The following is a 21289-nucleotide window of genomic DNA, read 5'->3' as shown; positions in this document are numbered from 1 at the left end:
AAATTAAAAAAACGCATAATGACACTAAAATACAAAAAAAAAAGTCGTATAATTTAACTTAATTAAATGAAATGCTAAATGTTCACGTAACATACTCTATACCCTGAAATATGAAGCAAGCACCAGAAAGCATTTCAGCAAGAGTTAAAGGAGTCGAATGACTTCTTCATTGACTTATCCTCATGCATTTTTTTTTTGGTATGATTGGTGACTGCATTTTGTGATTTTCTTTCTTTGTATAATGCTGTATGTGGCTTATATGCCTACGTAAAAAGACTGCTCTGTTTTTGCGTTGCAAAAACAATAGTTAATGGTTTAGCTAGATTCAATTTAATTTGAAAGTGGATATAACCGGAAGTAATAATTCGTTTTTGAAGCTTGACCCACTTAGCTAGGGGAGCGTATGGAGGCGAAACATCTCGGAGAAGTATACCGACTGCTGTCAAACATTTGTTATAGTTGTAGTCATATTTTGTTACCATGTCTATATGTTTAGCTGCTTTTTGACGGTGGAGAGGCCCTGTTTCCATGGTGGCGGTTACCACAGCACAGGCGATTCCAAGATGGCTAAACTGAAAACTTAAGGAGAAAACTTTGAGCAAGGAGTTGGGAGTCTTTTCCAAAACTTTACCTGTTATCACTATAAAAAGCAACACCACCATGGCATACTCTACTTCTGTTTCGATTTGGGCATTTGTTTTTAGTTTTTACTTCGGCGTGTCCAAGTGTTACTTTGCTATACCACTTAAAATATACACAGGGAGGTACAATGTATCCTCTGATGTGGATTTGACTCAGCGAGTCGTGTTAACGTCTGATGGAAACGGCCTCTCGTTGGCCTCTGATCCAACTGGTACCGTGAACTTTCTGGACATGATACATAACTTGCAAGGGGACTCTGGAAGAGGCTACTACATAGAAATGTCAATTGGTACTCCTGGCCAAAAGGTAATGTTATCACAAGACAAACCCTGTTACTGTGTGTATCTGTTGTTTTTGTTTGAGACCTGTATCATTTGTACAGGTGGTTTTCAGTTTTTTAGTATTTAAGATTATTGAGCAGAATTACATTAAAAATACCCCTTTCTTTTCGTTTTTCTACTTTCCTTTTTAGTCATTTGATTGAAACAGGGTCATGTGTTATATTCAGTCAATTCTTTCAGGTATGGTGTGTCTGCTGTGTGTAAACAGATCCGTCCACCATGTGATCCATTGAAGGGGGCTGAGTGTGTTTGTTTCAACCCAGGGCTTTGGCTACCTATTTTTGCAATATTTGATATAGCCTACTTATTGACTGTTTGCTATGACCCCAGAAGCAGAACAACAACTTGGGTCATGGTAAGATTTTAGGATGCCATATTATGCTATCACTGTCCTTATAAAACAAAAGCAGATGTTTATTTACAGGGCTGCCTGGGGCCATCCTGGCAGGATGGTAGCTTGGCTGTGGAGGGCAGCAGCTGGGTCAAGTCTTTACAGCCTTGGGGTCTGTAGGTAGACTTCATCCCGCTCACATGCACTCACATGATGCAGCCTGTGAAGAACACTGTTTCTTACCAGGCAGCTGACAGGGATTATGAGGCTCCCGGGGAGCAAGAGCAACTCCACAGTTCTACAAAACAGCACTAGCCCTGGTTTAGGCATATTTGCTGCTTATTTTCTTTTGGTTGCACGGACATATGCCTGTGTAATTTACTGTCATCATTTTATACTGCACGTTATGTAAAGTGCCTAACAAGATCATATTAATGATTAAAGCGGACTAAATGGTCCCGGAAGAGTTGGCAGAGGGATTCTCCTGTCACTGTTAAAAATACATGACGCTTTAGGGTGTTGCAGGTTTAAGGCTACACGCTTTGCAATTGTGTTGTAAGTAGATGTGTTTTAAATGGAGCTTAAAACAAAAGTAAATTATCTCATTAGTGACTTGACCTGTTGTTCATGGGCCTCTCAAGTTAAACAGATTCAAGACTCTTGGGTGGCACAGCTGAGCTCAGTTTCTCAGGCTCACAGAGGCTTATCAGTGCTGCTTGCCATGTCACTGCCCTGTGTCAACCTCTGAGAGGATAAGGCAGCACTTGTCAGAGTACAGTTCCCACATAACTTTACAACCAGTCCATAGTTGTACTTTGGAAAATATGCTTCAGATCTGCTGTTCTAATCGAACACCACTCTTTAAAGCGTTGCTCAAGGAAGGGAATACCCCAAATGTTTGTTCAAACCGTAATTTATTCAAAGCAACGTTTTATTCCTGTGGACCATCCTCAGACTGCATAGGGATCAAGTGATACACTAAACATGTACAAATACAAAAACATAAGTGTTTTAGAATTGGTCATTTAAACAATTAGTTTCTATATAGCTACTAGGACTAAAATGTTTACTGATTTGTGATGTATTGTTCTGTGTATGCAAGGCATCTGTCAAAGTTGATTTCTGATAGACCTTTGTCTCAGCAGACATTTTTACTTGTCATATCATAGCAGGAAAAGACAGGTGCAACTAACGATGGCTCAGTTCCATTAAGTGTCCCAGTAAGCCATTCTAGTGACCCAGCAAGCACAATACAAACGCCCTGAAATGAGTTAACGGCAGTCGTTATTAATGTCATTAGTTACATCTGTGTTTCCTGCAATGACATGTCAAAATAAGAGCTGTGACAAAGGTATATTTGGGACCTGTGTCAGCTGACTTGCTCTCTACACAGCATGAGGAAGTACGCATTGATGTGAATACATGATTATTTAACAAATATTAACTTGAATGTTCCATCCATGGACTATGCTTTTGAGGAAAATATGTTGCAGTCTATGTTGCAACATATTGTGGCAAAGGAAACAGTTCCTCTTCTTGATATTGCTCTTCTGATATTCCAGCCGTTATACTCCTGTTTCCTGTACATAGTTATTGTGATCTGCTGGCATTATTAATGCCAGCAGATCTCAATCCACTTAGGTTGATATTAGTTATGCAGTGCCAAAATGTCCTGTAACTCAGTACTATTAAGGTATACTCTCAATATTATTCCAACTAAATAATGATGTGATTATTACAAGGCCACAGTGTTAAATGAGGCACTATTCAAATGAGTCACTAATTGCCGCATCTGTTAGCAAGTGGCACAGCTAGGCTGAGGTGTCGGCTGGAAAGCCTCACATGTGCTAATTGGTACAAACAGGTAGCAGATGCACGTTGCTGCCATGGAGCCACTGCCAATTAGACGGTGAACGCTCAACCGCAGGCTGCCGCAGCAGCAGGGGTAGAGATTTGCCTGAGGCTCAGCAGCCGAGCTAAGGGAGGATAGTGTGACTAGAAAAGATAGGCGGTGTGGGCATAAGGAAATACCCCCTCTCCCCCTTCCTAACCACAAGGTTTCAGTATATCCAATCTGGCCTGTTTGGCTGGTTCAGGGCTTGTGGACTGATGCCATCTGCAAGGCAGCAGTCCTAGTAATGGGACCAGGGCCTGTCCAATGAGGAGGAACTGATAAGCCTGACTCCCATGGACGGGCCAACTGGGGCTTCCCGTGCCCAACTGAACCAGTTGATAACACATTGTTGATAATTACAGGGGTTTTGTTTGCCCAATTTTTTCATAATGACTCCATGCACACCTGAGCATGACAGTGGCAGTTGGCTAAAAGGAATAAAATATGATACTTTTGGCTTCTGAGGAAATAGTGCAGTATAATGATGAGCAGGCTCTAGTTGTGTTTGAAATCACATACTTCCGTACTGCCTTCTACATACTCAAAGTGTATGCACTGCATACTGCCTACTAAATAAACAATTAAGTATGACATGACCAACAGAGTTTTCTGAAGTACGCTCAAGCAAGACGATGGCCCAGCCAGCGGTTCTAACATCTGTGGAAACGTTGCAGCAAATTCTTGCTGATATAGTACTGTATACATCTTGGCATTTTTTTTGCATACACAAAATCCACATATTATGCAGTGTGAACACACTAAATAGTACATTTCAGGTCATAATATAAATAGTATGTTAGTATGCAATTGCGAACACAGTAATAATTTGGGTATAATAGGCTTGAAAAAAACAAGCTTGAGGAAGTGGATTTTTTTCATCTAATTGTTAGACTTCCTTATTCCTTGCCTGTCAAACACAAATATTTTAACTCCAGTACTTCCTGCTGTTTTGGTCTTTTTTAAAACAATGGAAGCCATAGAGGAGCCATGTTAGATTGATTGTTGCACTTACTGTTTGTGCCTGCATATTCCTATAGACTGTGTCATGTGATATTGAAGAGCCACTGTATAGACCTCTTTGTTGAGTCATCAGGTGGTAATGGGGCATTAGCTTTATGACCCCGTCATGGTGAGGAATGCTCGCTAGTGTGTGTGTTAATGTGGCCACTGCTCAGTAGTGGAGGTCACAGAAGTCTGCAAGCTAATTAGTTCCTGCTCGTTGACTTGATGCCTGGAAGACAACATTATCTTAACTGCTGTTAGCTGGTCCCCACTGTGCCCATGACACATACCAGGACGGCTGGATAGGTCATTTAGTCCGGCTAGTAGCTAGAGGCTGTCATGTTTGACTCATAGATCACACATTAGAGAGCAATTATATCGGAGGTGCATAGTCATTTTTGCTCAATGGCAAAGCTCTTTACGGCAGTTTGTGTGACACGGAATCTCTAGCAATGAGGGAAACCCCAGTCAGTTTTTTTTGTACCTGATCAATGTGAAATTCCTGCTTATGCCCATATCTGAAATGATGATAGCATATTATATGATATAATACAGATGTGAAGTGCACTCTTCACTTCAGTTATGAGTAAAATATTTGTGATTAATTAAGGAATAACCAGCCTGCAACAAAACACGGACCAAAACGTTGACTGTTTACCGCATCAAACAAAACGCAGTGTCTGCTAATAGACATACAGCAGAACAAGAACAGCAAAGCTCATCAAAGTCAAATCAATTTCTAGCGATATCCCTATATCACAAATCAAACAATTTGCCTCTAGGGGCTTCACAATCTGTACACCAAAAGACATTCTCTATCCTTAGACCCTCGACTCGAATGAGGAACAACTCCCAGCCTTCGATCTTGTCCTTCATCCTTCTCTCTGCAATGAGCTGCCAATCTGCCACAGCTTGTTGTAGAGAGGATGAGTAAGGTTTTCCAAGATGGCTTTGATTTTGTCCCTCATGCTCCTCTCCACCCCTGCCTCCACATTGTCCAGCTCCAACCTGATCACCTAGCTGGCCTTCTTTAACAGCCTATTGAGACTGCTGACCTCAAAGCCTTGATACCACCACCCGAGGCAGCACACACCGTGTGAAGAACAGAGCACTGGCTACAGACTGATAGAAGATCTGCAGGAGCCTGTTGCACACACTGAAGGAGCTGAGTCTCCTCAGGAAGGGACGGTCTGCTCCATCCCTTCCTGAAGAGGGCTTCCGTGTTGTGATTCCAGTCCAGTTTTTTTTATTGATTTGGACTCCATGGTACTTTGTATGAGTCCACCCACTTCCTCTCCCTGGATGACAACCAGGACAGGGGGGGCTTTCTGTTTTTCTGGTAGTCCAGCACAAGCTCATTGGTTTTGCTGATTTTGAGCTTCAGGAGATTGTCGTTGCACCATGTGACGAAGCTCTATCAGTCCTCTGTAAAAACGGTCTCTAAGTGAAGACGGCTGAAATTATTCACTGGAAAGGACACATACATGTCAATATAGTGATAACGTCCATTTCGCCAAAAGAATACACTTAATACCTATTTATTAAATTCCTTCAAAGTCCTGGTTGGCGGAGGCATACAACAGCAAGGCGGTGATTCTAGTTTGCGTCTTTTTTGTGTGTCATCTCATGTTCGCTCCTCACTATTTCCAGTTTAATTTCCTGGAAATGTTGTTGTTCTCCCTCTACACACTCTGCTCTTCTTCATTTTCCTCCTCTAATTGTTAGAATTCATACAAACACAGCGACTTTAATGTCTTAGTGGCATTTTAAAAAAGCTTAAAGTTTCATTGTTTTACAGCTGTTACTTTGACTCTGTGACTCCGGAGCTCTATAAGGTAGCGGTGGGGTTGGCCTGAAGCAGACAACTGTTAATGGTTGTTAAAGCAAACATTGCCTTGTGTCATTACAGGTGAACATCCTGGTGGATACAGGTAGCAGTAACTTTGCCGTGGCTGCGGCTCCACACCCATTCATTACTCACTACTTCAAGACTGCGCTGTAAGTGTCTGGGACTCATTGTTTAATAATAGTAATAATAATAAACTAAACTAAAACTTTGTTTAATCCGATACACAAACTCTTGGAAACATCATACCAATATTGAGTTTTTAATTTATTTCTTGTTTTACCTTGAATGCTTTTCATAGTAGCTTTTTCACAGAAAGAATGGACATTCCTAGTAATACTATACAAATTCATGATCTTTGCTATGTAATGTCTGTCCACAAATTTAGCTTTTTATCTACCTACCAGAGGCCTTTTATAACTATTCACACATCTTGGCTTCTTCCCCTGTGTCTAGCTCCAGTACCTACCAGTCAGTTGGCCGGACTGTGGCTGTCAGGTACACCCAGGGTAACTGGGAAGGTGAACTGGGCGTTGACCGTGTCTCCATCCCCAAAGGCCTAAATGGGACCATCATCATCAACGTAGCTGCCATCCTGTCATCTGACGGCTTCTTCCTTCCTGGGGTCAACTGGCAGGGCATCCTGGGACTGGCCTATCCCATGCTGGCACGGGTGAGAGAGATGCTCTCAAAGTTTAAATCTTACCTTAAATCTTAGATCGCACAGTAAGTAGAAAAAAGCTTACATTTCTCTCTCACTGATTTTACTCGTAGCTGAGTGTGATGTTAAGTATGAAAACAGCAGATTCACTCTAAAAAGAGAATTCAACATCATTAAAACAAGAACAAAAATGCATGTGTTGTCAAAAACTGTTTAGAAAATGTGTAATCAATTGTGTAACTGCTCTTTTTCTCCCTTACTAAGTAGAGGTGATTACTGTCTGGTTACTGCTCATGACTTGACTATGGATTCTTTGTTTTGTTTATGTTTATGATTAGTATTTAGTAAAATTCAACAATGAATAAATCAAATGGGGCTATTGTAATTCCATTGCTGCGGTTTAAAATATGCAAAATTAATTAAATACACTACTTTTACAAACAATAAATACAGATACTTTTACACTACTTTATATTATGCTGCAAAGAACTAGGAGCAGTATATTAATTGTGAATGTATTGTATAACTTTTAGATGAAGTTTACAAAACGTTACAGATGCATGTAAGAAACAGACACGTCGGTGTGGAAAATGCAGGGTGAACAGATCAGGTTTTATCAAGTTAATCAAGCAGTACTGCATAACTTCCTGCTGTCCCGCATGTCTTTTACAGCACTGAATAACTTGAACTGAGATCTTATCTGGGTGTAGTCATGGACATTTCACATGACAACAGAAAAGTTCCGTGTTCATGATTTATTTTCAGCAGCAAGGGTGTGATGCTTTTGTGTAATGGAAGTTTTTTTGAATATTCCCAGTTTAATGAAATTACACTGAATACACTAATTACACTAATTAATGAACTTGGAGCATTAATTTATTTGGAGAAAAACTAACCTTCTTAGAAAAAAACGAACTCTCTATACCGTGAGAGAAGCACATTTTCAAAGTGCTATACTTTTTTCAGTGAATTTAATTAATTCACAAAGACATCCTGTATAGTATGTTTGAAGTAGGACGGAGGCACAGAACCAAGGTGCTTCGCCCAATGTCTGCTTCCTTTTAACGTGATCATTTAGTGTTGGTGGGACGAGAATAACGCCAGCATAAAACGGCACAATACATTCTTTCATTCTGTGCGGACTACAGTAACCTTTTGGGATCAAATGCCAGTGAGTGAGGGGCAGAAACATGCCCACACTGACCACTTTATGCTGCTGGCATCTCCCGGGTGTTCAGGTTCAACTTGCCTGAGGGCTGTTGTTTGTCATGCGTGACATGATAACACAGCACTGACATAATAACCGATCTGAGGAAAAACCGGATGAACAGTCTTTAATCAAGTGGCATACCACTGCCTCATACTTACACCAGTCCACACACACATTCGTACACAGTGGTCAGAATATTGTTAAAATCATAACCTTTAAAAAACAAAACAAAAAAAAAACATTTTTATCTGTTTTTAAAATATGTCTGTTGCAACATTAGTAAAACAAATACCAGCAGTTAACTTTGCATTTCTCACATCTATTTAGTGTAACTTTGTCCAGCTCCACAGGCACACAGATAATGATTTAAGTGTTTTAACATGCATGGCTGCCTAATCAGGAAAAAAAAAAAGTTTAGTTACTTAAAAGGGTTATGGTCATATCCTTTAGTATCAACTATAGTAGCAACCAGTGTACTTTTCCTTCTTGGTCTCAAGCATTGTAAAGCCTTGTTTTTCAGTCAGTTGTGTATTTTCAGTATTCACACAAAACATTTATTTTTTTATTTATTTTTAACATTTTCACGTTTTTATAATTTATGGTACTAGTTGTGTATACTTTGGCAAAGAGAAAATGAATTTACTCTAAGTTAGTCTGGATAATCTCACAAACGTTAAGCTTAAAATGCAAATGTAAAAGCTCAGTTAACGATTATACATCTCCTGTCTCTCAATTAGCCTGACTCGTCCGTGGAGCCCTTCTTCAACTCTTTGGTGCAACAGCTGGGAATTCCTGACATCTTTTCCCTCCAGATGTGTGGTGCTGGACTGTCAGCCAGCAGCACAGCTGACCTCGCAGGAGGCAGTCTTGTGAGTAGTCAGGAGGGGCTGAGTATGATCAAATTAACTTATCAAAAAAGGTTTGATTGTAAAGTTTGCTCAAAGGCAAAGACCTATGTTCTAAACAGAGTCTTTGGGCCCTTTTTCTTTTCTTTTTTAGATTTTGTATCACTTCTGCCTCTAATTCTGTAAACAGTTTGTGTCTAAAGTTATTTAACGTGCAGTATCAATTATGTGCTTTACTCAAAGAGGACTGGAATGTGGTTGAGCACTCCTCTTCTCAGACAAAATAAACCCTTCACTAGTGGATCAGACATAGCAGCTGAGTGCATTTTAGAAACATAATAGCTGGTATCCTCCTTGTCAAATGTGTTTTTCTCCATTGGAGGCCCATTCTTGTTAGAGTGGAGCTAATTAAGCTAAGATAGCATCCTGCTGAGAGCAGGTCTGTCACTGTTTCACGGCCTCAGTGCCTCGCTTACTGCATCTCCATCATGTGACCCACTGACACAGACAGATGGATAAGATGGCAGGGTGCTTGTGTGTGCGTGTGTATTTTGCCAAATTTTTAAAGGATGATATAAACCTTTGCTAGAGCGTACTCTTTTTGGATATGGATATGTTGGCTATTCACGGTGTTGTTGTGGTCACAGTTGACTCATAGATGATTGATAAGTATTTTGGTTCCTTCCTCAGATCATGGGAGGGGCTGAACCAACTCTGTATCGGGGGTCAGTGTGGTACACCCCTATAGTAGAGGAGTGGTACTACCAAGTGGAGGTTTTGAAGCTGGAGGTTGGCGACCAGAATCTGGACCTAGACTGCAGAGAGGTAAACGTGAAACTCTGCATTGCAACACCACCCATCACTATTCAAAGATGGTCATTAAAAGATATCTTTAAGATTGAAGCAGAAAAGCAACACTAATTGGAAACGGTTAACATTCATTCTTAATGAGATGACTGTGTCAAGGTTACAACACGAAAATGAAACTTGAATTTGAATAGCAATACTGCAAGGGAATGTAATCAAGACCTTCCTTGTTATACATTCTTCAATTTGCTCAAGGTCCTCCATAGAAATGACTACTACGACTATGACGACTAGAAATATGACTACACTTCACACTTTCTCCCTTTCTTTCAGTATAACATGGATAAAGCTATAGTTGACAGTGGTACGACACTGCTGCGTCTTCCTGTCAACGTCTTCAATGCGGTGGTAGAAGCCATCACACGCAGCTCTCTGGTAAGCTGCCTTCTCTCCACAGACAGTGATGAAACGTGTTGTCAGAGCAAAGTGATGCAGGGGAGGATAGCACACATTCACTGCTCAAGGACATAGCTTTGAGAGGAAGGAACAGGAGTTTTTCTACTATAAAAATGTGTGCACGCCCATGCTTCTGTTTTTTTTTTTTTCCCATTCTACTTTACACATTTTTCGTAACTGCACACAAACCGTACTCCAAGGTTAATTTAAACCTAGAAGCACAGTTTTCAATTAACATATGCACATCCCTGCAGATTAATCCCAGGTCGGGGAATGAAAGAGAACAGCAAAACCTGTTTTTGTGCTGTACTGACCTTTCTGTTTCTGTCCGTTTGTCCCTCTGCCTATTTCTCTTTTGTTTTTATTTGGTTCAGATCCAGGACTTTTCTTCAGGGTTCTGGGATGGCAGCAAGCTTGCATGCTGGATGAAGGGAGAGACCCCCTGGATGTTTTTCCCCAAGCTGTCCATCTACCTAAGGGCCACGAACACCAGCCAGTCCTTCCGTATCACCATCCTGCCTCAGGTATATGGATAAACATGAACACAAAAACAAGTCATCCCTCCTTCTCAATCAACCTAAGAGACAAAAACTTATCGAACATGCATCGAACAGTCATGGGTTCTTCTCTGTTGTTTCACAGCTGTACATCCAGCCAATCACAGATGTGGACGGCACACTGGACTGCTTCCGTTTTGGATTGTCTTCGTCAGCTAATGGCCTGGTAATCGGCGCTACTGTTATGGAAGGCTTCTACGTGGTGTTTGACCGTGCCCAGCGGAGGCTGGGCTTTGCACTCAGCAACTGTGCAGGTGAGGGTACATACTGTACAAGACTAATGCTAAGACAGAAAAGCTGCATGTCCAAACATTGTAAATTAAGGAATTGGTTTACAGTTTATCATAAACCATTAGTTAGGACAGTAATCTGCAAACAAGAACGTATTTGTGCACAAAGTTATACAGATTGTTATACCCATATTTCTATTTGTATCAGCCTTATGGTAACATTTTGTATGTGGTTTAAAATGTGTGTTGCCAACCTCAGTATGCTATTTTTAGTGTGGATGTTTGTATGAAGTGCTGAACTCAATAATTTACAGCAGAAAAGACAGAAGTTTGCACAAAAAGGGCTTTGTTCATCAATTGTGCACTAAAATCACCAGAACACTTACACCATCAGCGTCACCAGGTCATTTTTCCAGGGCTTCTGCCCCGAATGTTTTGACTGTAGCACCAAATGTAATTTTAATTGTAGGCAACACAAAGCTTAGGTGCGCAATAATACTGATTTTGTTTAAAGTTCACGTGACGTTACAGTTTATGGTTCAGGCTCAAACACACAGAGCTCTGAAGCAGACCGGTGCGTCACTTTGTGTCCACTTTCTCTGTAAAAATAGAGATGAGCAGCGCGGCTTCCGTGGTCTGTGCAGCTTCAGGTAATTATTATAGACACGCTCTGCTGTGGGCATGCTGTGGCAGACATGTCGCGCTGTGTCCGTGCTCCATGTATTTCTGTCGTTTTCCACCTCCGATGTAAAGCAGCACACAGCCGCTTGCCTAAACTTTGTCTCATTCAAATGTTGGTGCCATCTAACTAACTAATCTACAAACGGGGCAGCTGAAATGAACATACACTGACTATTAACAAGCTGGGCAAGCCAATCACCATTTTGCATTGCATTCAGTTTATTTAAATGGGTACGGGCTAAGCCCCGAACCTCCTCAAGTCCTAGAAACGCCCCTGACTTACACAATATCATAATTACTCAAAATAACTGTCAACTGTCAGTGTAAGCAAGTAGTAGGTACTAACATGCATATGAATACATATACTCATACTTATTTACAAGGTGCTTATGTAAAAAATAAAACCTGCAGAGGAAAGCTGGATCTCTCATAGTTGTTTAGAGCAGCACGTTACATATTTTATGAAAGGGCTATAGGTTGAATCTCTTTTGTATTGCATCAGCTGGTGATAGAATCAGCAAGATGTCAGCAAATTACATTTATGTATAGCAAATGTTGCTGATGATATTGTTTCAAAACATTTAACTTTTAACACGGAAAGAAAACTCAGTCCAGAAGTTCATAAAGTGCTGCCCTTGATTAACGATTACTTATGGAAAAGCAAACTGTAAAGTACAATGTATTATTTAACAATACTTGCCGGTTCACTGACCAAAACCCAGATAATATCCTGATTATCGTGACCTAAACAGTAAAGGTTACAACTTAAACAGTGGTACTTTCCTGTAGTTCTGTGTAAATTCCCACTCCAATCCTGAAGTACAAAGATCACTTTTGTTCCGTATTAGGCAAACAGACTTGGAGCAGATGTAGGCTGAAGGTTAAGGATGCAGGCTTGTGACAGTAGGGTTGTCAGCTCTAATTTCTAAACTGGGTGGTAAAATCTAGACTAGAACTATTCTTATCCTCAACTATTGATGAGCCAGTAAGTAAGAGCCAAGTAAATCTCATCTATAAGTTCATACATTTAGTTTTTATTCAGCAGTGGTTAAACACTTTTGTAATAAAATATGTATGAAGATGGTTAAGGGTTTGATGGCTAAAAAAAAAACAATACTAATTTTATTTTTGTTAAGCATCATTAGGTTCATTTTGGGTTTTTTGGCTGGTACATTGGTATTTACATGATCAGGTGTGGGTTTTCCAGCACTTTGATATTTTACTTTTTACTTCATATGTGACTCAGCCAGTCAGAAGTGCGGTGTGCAACTATCTGTCTTGTATCTCTTTGCAGTAAGTGGTGAAGTGGCTCTTTCAGAGATCGCAGGGCCCTTCTCAGCAACAGACGTGGCGGCCAACTGCTCTGCCGGGGTGCTGAAGGAGCCTCTTCTCTGGGTGATCTCATATGCCCTGATGGCGGTCTGCGCAGTGGTCCTCATCATCCTGTTACTCCTGCTGGTCCTGCCCTGCCGAAACAGAAATCGCTCCGGGGAGATAACCGACGAGTCCTCTCTGGTCCGCCACCGCATCAAGTGACTGAGAGGAAACAGACAGGCGGGCAGGGTGAGCAGGCAGGGGGACAGCGAGCAGAGCGCATCCACAGCGGTGGAGAAAGGGGTGAGGCTCAGCTTGCACCCAACAGTGACCTCTGAATGTCTGACTGACTCTAGACTGCATTCATCAGCCTGGCCCATGGAGCTAGACACAGGCAGATCAACTGCCTCTTGACAGAAAATCCACCCCAAAAACACTTGCTGTTGGCTCTTTCTTATTCTCACTGATGATTGGTCATATCATGTCATATGTGACACAGAGGACGACATCCAGCATAGAAGAAAAAGAACAGATGCCATGTAGCTACAGGGCTGTTTTCAGTAATGGATATGACTTACTTTTCTCAACTGTTAAGACTCATTCTCTTTAGGGCTGTCAAAGGTATTTTAGGAAATATAGGACATCACAAACAAAACACTGAACCCACGCATAAAACACTGTATCACAAAATAAACACTCAACATCACACCAGCAATGGCGTGATAAACAGTTGATAATAGCTAAGGGTGGAATTACTTCCTTACAGAAAATCAGAGGCGAGCAGGTGGGGAGAACATAAAACAGTCAGGCTCAACAACAACCATTGGTTCATTCTTGAACAATTTAAAAGTTACTGATTGTATTTCCAGGCAAACTGTGTATTATTATTTTCTTAAGGCATACAACCTCTTAAAATGTGCCTTTTACGGTCTGTGTTCAGTGAAGGAATGTTTTTTTTTCGTGCCTTATATTTTGAAGTTGAAAACGAATGCCTGCGTATGTTGAAGTTAACGGGAAAAGCTGCTGAAATAATCACAGTTAATAGGAAGAACATTACTAGAGGTTAAACACGTTTACAGTGCCTGTGGTGCCTTTTAAGTCTCAGCTCACTGCTAATACAAACTGAAATACAATAGCAGCAGTTTGAGACTTACTCTGCTGAATTGCACTTTGTTTCAAGTGTAATATAAAGCTAAAGATCAACATTTCTCGATTTGTTATGCAATTTGTTGTATTAATGTCATTTTACTAATTCTGTAAGTAAGTAACGTAAGTTTATATTTAAATCTCTTTTGAATGTGATTGTATTATTCCAAATTTTTGCTTTTTAGACACTATATGTTCAAGGGTACATATTTCTACTGCACATTTTATACAATCACTAAATTAGAAGCCAAAGGACTTTTGAAGCTAACACATTGGAAACACGTGGACTACAGTTCTAGAAAAGCTGACCGACCAGTTGGCATAAAAAAGAATCAGTGACTCGAGCTGCACAAACGTGTCGCTGTCTGACCAAATTTAAAGTTGTCAAATCGAAGGTACACTTGAATCTTAGAATGTTCACTTAGAAGTGTTTTTTTTTTTTTTTTTCTGTGCCAAAATTGTACTTACTTGCTGGAAATGCAAGAACTTGTGTCCAAATCAAAGATCTAAATCGTTTTAAATTAATAAAGATTTTGTGAAAGGTTAATCGGGAACAAAAGCATTCTTTGGGAGTCAGCGGGAACAAGCTTGATGTGGTTTGTGAGTGACATCTTGTGTCGACACATGGCATCTTCATTTACTGGCTTTAAATATCACTATTAATTAAATAAAACATTTCAATAATATTTACAGACTAAAATAAAGACTTTCACACCAAAACCAAAGCGCTCCAACAGTGATTTTAAATCATGAAGACACAGAACAGTAATATTATGTAGGAAATAAGTTATGTAACTGATATATTGTTGAGGCATTGAAATAAAAATGTATCTGCACACTTTTGTACACACAAACATCTCACGTGGTAAATCGTTGGTCCTATCATCAGTCATCTTGATGCTTCTGTAAACAAAAATAAATGAACAATTAGTTTTGTTTCATGTGATAATTGTTTTGTTTTTTTCACAGCCATAATTAAGATTATCCACACACTACACTATAAAAACTCAAACTGTACATCCAGCATGAGTCAATCAGTATTACTACAGATAAACCTTATTGCATCTGGTCCTCCAAGCAGATTAAATCAAATGCTTCAAATGATCTGTACATGGACATTTTTCCATATTAATTGGAATCTGATTTTTGTTTAACTGCATTTACAAGTCTAATCTTTCTTTGATTTTTTTTACCCTCATCTGATGGTAGATCCAATCCAGAAAATAGGTGACGTTGCCATAAACACCTGGTTTATTCTGCTCAGTGCAGTGTTCCCCCCAAATACTGTCCCCTATGAGCCACCATACTCCATCCTTCAGGGACATCAGAGGGCCACCGCTGTCAGTCTGAGAAAGAATTCAGCACAAAACTGATATTTTTTTGAACTAAACCCTCTGGAAGATACATATAACACTTATCAAGCTTCCCACATTTAAGGTCAAGAGCTTTACAATGATCTCAATGTCTCTCTTGGTGAAATTCAAACACTAAATGCTATTCATTCGATTTAAGGTCTTCCCAGGCTTTCTAAGATCCATAAATAAAACACACCATGGTCAGCTCAGCTGCCGCCTCAGTGCTCTAACTTTACATTCATTGTTGACTCGACTGTATGGGTGGTTTGTTATAAGCCACAAAGTGGAACTGTTTATCTTGAGCCGTTACCATGTACAGAACATAATGCAGGTCTTGTTCGACTACGCCTCAAAGCAAGATACATAAGAGCATGAAAATGCTTTAAATTCTTAAGAACAGAATCTGCTCAATTTGTGCAAGAAAAATTGAATTGTACCGGAACATATCTCATTATAAAGAGTGGTTTTTTTCTGCTTGTGTGAACATTCATTTCTTTGAGGAGAATGTTCTATAGGATCACTTGAGTCTGTATTTAAAGAATGTATTGTCAGCTTAACGCCTGAATATATTAACCCTGTGGGCTGGTACTTGCTGTAGAATGAAACAAACTGCACTTTGCACTTCATGTCATTATTTATACAAAATATATATATTTTATTCGTGTTGGTTTCACCATTCAAATTTCATTTTCACTCTATGCGCGAAGACCGTGTGGTTTGTCTTACATGGCACATGTAGTCGGCTACTGCCTCCGTCTCTCTGGCACATAACATGTCCTGTGATATCCTGCTATTGTAAGCGATGGAGCTGTTGCAGTCTGCAGTATCTATAAGAGAAACCTGAGCCTCCATCAGGTGTGGAAAGCCAGAGTCTGTCAAAATCAAATCAAAAGGATGCAGTGTGACAATCATTTAATGTCATTTTAGAATTTGTTCATATTTATTGTATATGATAATAGGCAGTGGTAGAAAGTATCAAAGTACATTTACTGAAGAACTGTAGTTAAAAACTATTTGGAGGTGCTTGTTCTTTATTTACTAGATACAACTTACTTTGCAGAATCAGATTAATAATTATTATATGTAGTCCAGGATAAGACTTTACTGATCCCGGGGGGGAATTCATCCAGCAGTATATAAAGTCAATAGAATTTGCCAATGTGCCTTAAATTGATGTACACATTAATGCATCGATAATAATAATAATAATAATAATAATACAATCATATAATATACATTGTTCTGAAATGGACCATTCTGCATAATGAGTACATTTACTTTTAATACTTTACTGTGATACTTATCCTTCTGTACTTTAACTTAACATTTTGAATGCATTATCTAGTTCTGTATTGCACTGTAGTATTGCTACTTTTACGTAAAATAAATAGTTATAGAGTACGTCTTTCACGCAAATTTTTAGCAAGTAAAACAGAGTTAAAGTTAATGAGTGCAGGATGACACATTTCCAGACTTTGGTGCCATCCAGTGGCAGCACATGACAGTGGTCTTTAAATACTTCAAAAGTAAATGTGATCTTAGTAAATTGGTTTCAGTTCGTGATATCTTGATTTCACAAATGTCTTGAATCACAACAAACAACCACATGCAACCATAACTGTCTTACCTCCGTTTACTGTGCAACCATATTGTGTTATCCAGCCCTTCTGAGGATCAGCAATGCTTACACCAACATTTGGGAGGCACACAGGTCCGATATTACTGGAGGCTACCAAACAAGAAGAATATGTCTGTTGTTATAAGTCATTGTGTAAAGTCTTACAAACCTATGTGTTCTCCTTACAAAGTATGCATTTATCAGCTAGTTTCCAAAGAGTAAGGGATGTAAACTCATATTCATTTGGTAAATGTTCAGCATTGTGCATGTAAATCTGTCTATAAGCACCTGTGATGTCCAGAGGTTTAGAGAGCCTCATCAGAGCGATGTCATTCCTGCAAGTGACGCTGTTGAAGCCTTCATGGGCTATACTGTGGCTCACAGAGTAAGCAGGGTTGAACAGAGTGCCTAATGGATCCGCTATCCCAGCATACACTGCCCAGTCTCCAGGGCTGGAGGCCCTGCAGGGGAGAGAATCAGCATAAAGTAGATTCAAGCTGGATCAGACCACAAACGCAATGAACCCAGCCATAAAACACTGCTTAAAGAAGTGTGATGAAAAGGCCTCACATGGCAACACAGTTTGCTGCTGTGAGTATCCAGTAGGGGGAGATGATGGCTCCTCCACATCGGTGGGAGCCTGAAAGCTGCAGGCTGACCTGCCATGGCCAGGCCCCTGGAGAGGCCAGCTGGCCACCAGACGCCCTGATGGAGTTCACTCCAAACCCACAATCTGAGGACAAAAACTGCTGTTGGAGAGGACTGCTACAGGGCTTTTATGAGCAGGTTTTTAAGATTATATTTTGGGCATTTTCGGCCTTTATTTTTGACAGGACAGATGAAGACATGAAAGGGGACAGAGAGGGGGAATGACATGCAGCAAAAGGCCGCAGTTCAGAGTCGAACCCAGGCCCGCTGCGTCGAGGAGTAAACCTCTATATATGGGCGCCTGCTCTACCAATTGAGCTATCTGGGCGCTCAGGGTCACAATTGTGTATAAGTTATAAACACAGTCAAAGTATAAATAAATGCAGTGTAAAGAAGTACTGTAAAAAGGAGAGCGAACATACAGAATAATGCACTTATAAAACCTTATAATTATATTCTTGTCATGTTGGCAAGTGTGCAGAAACGTGGCCTTTTGAACTAATTGGACAACAAACTTGTATTGATAAATGTAGTTTCAATTGAAAGAGGGAACAGTATCCAACAAGAAAATAATTATTTTAAACCTGGAAACACAACAAAGTACACAACAAAGCATTAAGATTTGCAAAAGTCATTTCCTTTTTGCATTGAATTTGGTGTGGGCACAAGAACACAACAGAGGAGACTAAAAGCATTACGTAGAACACAATGTCACCAAAAACAGAGACAAAAGATTTACAGTATGACAATTAAAAACCTTCTTACACTGCAGAAAATAATCAATACAAATGCAGACAAAATGAAGATGCACCCACCCCTTACACTTATGTCGTATTAACCTAGAAATTAGAAACATACCAGTACAATGCAATGTCACGGCATTATTGTTGGGACAGGTACTGCTGCAGATGACAAAAGAGACATTTGAGGTGGAATTAGGTCCATGTTGATTCAGCAATCACAACTTTACACTGGCTTATCTCCACCAGTTCACTAACCTGAGCACAAGCTGTTGCAGTATGGATGCCTCAGGGTTGACGTCAAACTTCACAATTAAGAATCCATCACCAGAATCAGTCTTCTGTTGGCCTGATTTAAAATATGTGCCCCTGTCAAGCCACATAACGCAAAATATACGACTTCATTTAAACACACAAATCCTTCACATATCAATAATATGGAGAGAGAAACACAGGAGCATCTTACCTGCTGTATCCAACATGCTGGCAGCTGGCTCTCCCCTGCTGGTCGGTCCAACCGTGAGAACAAACAGTCCTCCAGTTTTTGCTCTGAGTCGAGTAGATCTGGAGCAGGAAACTGGAGCCATGCAGCCTCACTGAGCACAAACAGCAAACACAAACAATAAGAAGTAGGTGACCAGACTCAGGTAACATACACAGATAACAATGGCTTCCAATTTAAATTATGTGGAACTACAAGACAATCATAAATAGCAGTGTGTATGATGATTAAACAGAAAAGCTGACAAATAGACACAGATGTGATCTTCCTCAACTTGAGGCTGCTTAAAATGAAGTCAAAATTATATTAAAGTGTCCCTTTTAGCTGTAAAGATGTATGTAGACTGCATTTTATAAAGGGGAGTGAACAGACTGCAGGATCTTCAGGTGTGTTTTATCCTGCACTTTGGCTCTTGGATAAGATTGTTTACCGCAGTTTGCTTCATCTTGGCCTGCAGGACAGTCTGTCACTCCATCACACCACTGGGACTCCCACACACAGCTCCCGTTACCACACTGCATCCCGTGCACACAGGACGAGGAGTCTGGGGCAACAAGAGACAAGATTTAATTCACAGAAAGGTTGTAGTAGCATAAACAGTAAGTTATTACAGCAGACAGTGGTGATAAATCTGGCACTCACAGTAATAAGCGAGGAGGATTCCAGCCAGCAGCAGAAGGAGCAGCAGGCAGATCACAGCAACCACAGTGAACTTAACACACCTCTGTTTTACACCTGACAGGTCAACACACACGCACATGCACACGCACACACGCGCATTGTGACTGGAAGCCCATTTACACACAGTTGACCCACTTGTTAAATGTGTTTAATAAATGCACCTTTTCAATCAGGTTAATCTCATTTTAATTATATAAAACATCTGTATTTTTCTGTTCTTGATTGCATAAAGAATCAGTATAAACAATTATATGAATGCATCTCTATAAAAAGTACAGTTGTTTCATGAGGCTGACATTAACATTAAAATAAGTAGAATCTATTTTAATAATCACAACAGTACGTAGGTATAAGTTATGAGTTTATCCCATTTATTCTGTGTCTTTAACATAAAGAAAGTTTAAAAAAAATGTTTATCAAAAGGTGCTGTAGGTAGGATTGTGAAGATCCAGGACTTAGCCAAAGAATTTGAACATCTCAGTCCCTCCCCCCTTTCTGCTAAAGCCCAAAACGGTCTCCTAAGCCCCTCCCCCCACAAGGGAGAATGAATGCGTGTGCATGAGCAGTGATTGACACGCAGTTAAACAGCACCCCCGGCCCTGATTGGTGCATCTGAACAGGGAGCTGTGGATTTTTGCAAATCGCACTACAGGCTGTAGGTGGTGCCAGCAGAGCTGGATTTTTTTTAAATGACCTGCTTCATGTAGTTCTACTCAAACATAAGGTCAGTTTCAGCAAATATGACAGAAAGTTAGTTTTATAAGTCTTACCTACTGCACCTTTAACTCTAACTATTTATGGTTGGACTAAGGTCTAAAATGAATAGGTATTTTACATCTGAAACATATACAGTAAACACTGAAATATAAATGCATAGAGCTACAATATATTTTGCTTGCAATTAATCCTTTTGATATAAATCCGATTCAATGCCTGCACTAAGTTCCTGTTTTAACAGTTATATTAAAACCACAGTATGACCTGCTAATTAAAAAGGAGACTGTACTACCTTTGTGTTTGGGAATGGAATAGCTTATCTCAGATGGGGGTTTTGGGGCCAGGTGATGAACATACTGAGGCTTAACATCTGACCGGCTGGGTAGAGGAATTTTCCTCTCGTCAACTTCGTGGATGAGACAAGGACCTGAGTCCAGACACTGTCAGTAAAAAGCATAAGTGATGAGAGAGAAGCTTTCAAACTCTGGCTGCATGTAAAAATGGTGATTTAAGAATTTGAGCTAAGGAAGAAAAATGCCTAAAATGTAAATGTACACGTGAATTGTCCAGCATTTCAAATACAAAATCATGCACATCTTTCATAATCATAGTTTGAAAATGACTTACTCTACTTATATATACATTTGTATTTCAAGAAGTTCTTCAAACTGATACGCAATAAAATGAAAACTTACCGGATTGGTGGTCATTTTCTGTTTAACCAACAATAACTTACAATTTACTGATGTAGAAAAAATTGTCTTCCTGAGATAATTCAATGATCAAACTTGCATGTAAATAATCTGGTAAATATGAATGTCCACTCCAAGAGTAATTGAAGCTATAAGAGATGTTTTTTCACAGCTCCGCTCTTTGGAAAGATACAACTCAGACCTCTAGCATCTCCTCTTACATTCACCCTGTTCTGCTCTCTGAGTTGTCACACCACAGTGATGAATTAGTTTATATGATCGTCTCAGTGGCCACTCCTCACACTTTACTGGATCGGTTTAAAGTCTCCCTCCTGAGCACACAACAAGCACTATAAAGGACTGTTGCCTTGTC

General features: G+C 39.9%; 2 protein-coding genes across 4 annotated transcripts; one reads left to right on the top strand and one right to left on the bottom strand.

The window, feature by feature from the left end:
• The first annotated feature begins 368 nt into the window (after positions 1 to 368).
• On the top strand, positions 369 to 14024 carry bace2 (beta-secretase 2). The gene is made up of 9 exons (XM_078246523.1): positions 369 to 948; positions 6120 to 6208; positions 6513 to 6729; positions 8665 to 8796; positions 9463 to 9597; positions 9913 to 10014; positions 10410 to 10559; positions 10678 to 10846; positions 12798 to 14024. The coding sequence occupies exons 1-9, from the start codon at positions 661 to 663 to the stop codon at positions 13037 to 13039; spliced, it is 1524 nt and encodes a 507-aa protein (XP_078102649.1). The 5' UTR covers positions 369 to 660; the 3' UTR covers positions 13040 to 14024.
• A 209-nt stretch (positions 14025 to 14233) lies between these two features.
• Positions 14234 to 19971, bottom strand: LOC144515554 (transmembrane protease serine 2-like). Of its 3 annotated transcripts, XM_078246521.1 has the most exons (11): positions 19469 to 19971; positions 19257 to 19370; positions 18791 to 18920; positions 18583 to 18693; positions 18443 to 18486; positions 17507 to 17669; positions 17225 to 17397; positions 16946 to 17047; positions 16045 to 16190; positions 15157 to 15309; positions 14234 to 14866 (listed from the first exon to the last, which is right to left on the bottom strand). In XM_078246521.1, the coding sequence occupies exons 1-11, from the start codon at positions 19584 to 19586 to the stop codon at positions 14849 to 14851; spliced, it is 1272 nt and encodes a 423-aa protein (XP_078102647.1). In that variant the 5' UTR covers positions 19587 to 19971; the 3' UTR covers positions 14234 to 14848. The 3 variants fall into 3 exon arrangements, with proteins under 3 accessions (XP_078102647.1, XP_078102646.1, XP_078102648.1); XM_078246520.1 differs by having other exon boundaries at positions 14234 to 15309; XM_078246522.1 differs by lacking the exon at positions 15157 to 15309.
• Positions 19972 to 21289: the final 1318 nt, after the last annotated feature.

This window comes from Sander vitreus, chromosome 3 (genome assembly GCF_031162955.1).
Source record: "Sander vitreus isolate 19-12246 chromosome 3, sanVit1, whole genome shotgun sequence".
NCBI classification, from domain to species: domain Eukaryota; kingdom Metazoa; phylum Chordata; class Actinopteri; order Perciformes; family Percidae; genus Sander; species Sander vitreus.
The sequence above is the reverse complement of the archived record's forward strand: the minus strand, read 5'-3'. Positions and strand labels throughout refer to the sequence as shown.

Bases quoted from the DNA above. Each gene is read 5' to 3' on its own strand.
- bace2 (XM_078246523.1), top strand. From the start codon at position 661: ATGGCATACTCTACTTCTGTTTCGATTTGGGCATTTGTTTTTAGTTTT. The intron at 8,797-9,462 runs GTGAGTAGTCAG...TTCCTTCCTCAG, and splicing joins ACCTCGCAGGAGGCAGTCTT to ATCATGGGAGGGGCTGAACC. The intron at 9,598-9,912 runs GTAAACGTGAAA...CCTTTCTTTCAG, and splicing joins TGGACCTAGACTGCAGAGAG to TATAACATGGATAAAGCTAT.
- LOC144515554 (XM_078246520.1), bottom strand. From the start codon at position 19,586: ATGTGCGTGTGTGTTGACCTGTCAGGTGTAAAACAGAGGTGTGTTAAG. The intron at 18,921-19,256 runs GTAAACAATCTT...GTTTGTGCTCAG, and splicing joins CCAAGATGAAGCAAACTGCG to TGAGGCTGCATGGCTCCAGT. The intron at 17,048-17,224 runs GTGCTTATAGAC...CTTGTTTGGTAG, and splicing joins TAAACCTCTGGACATCACAG to CCTCCAGTAATATCGGACCT.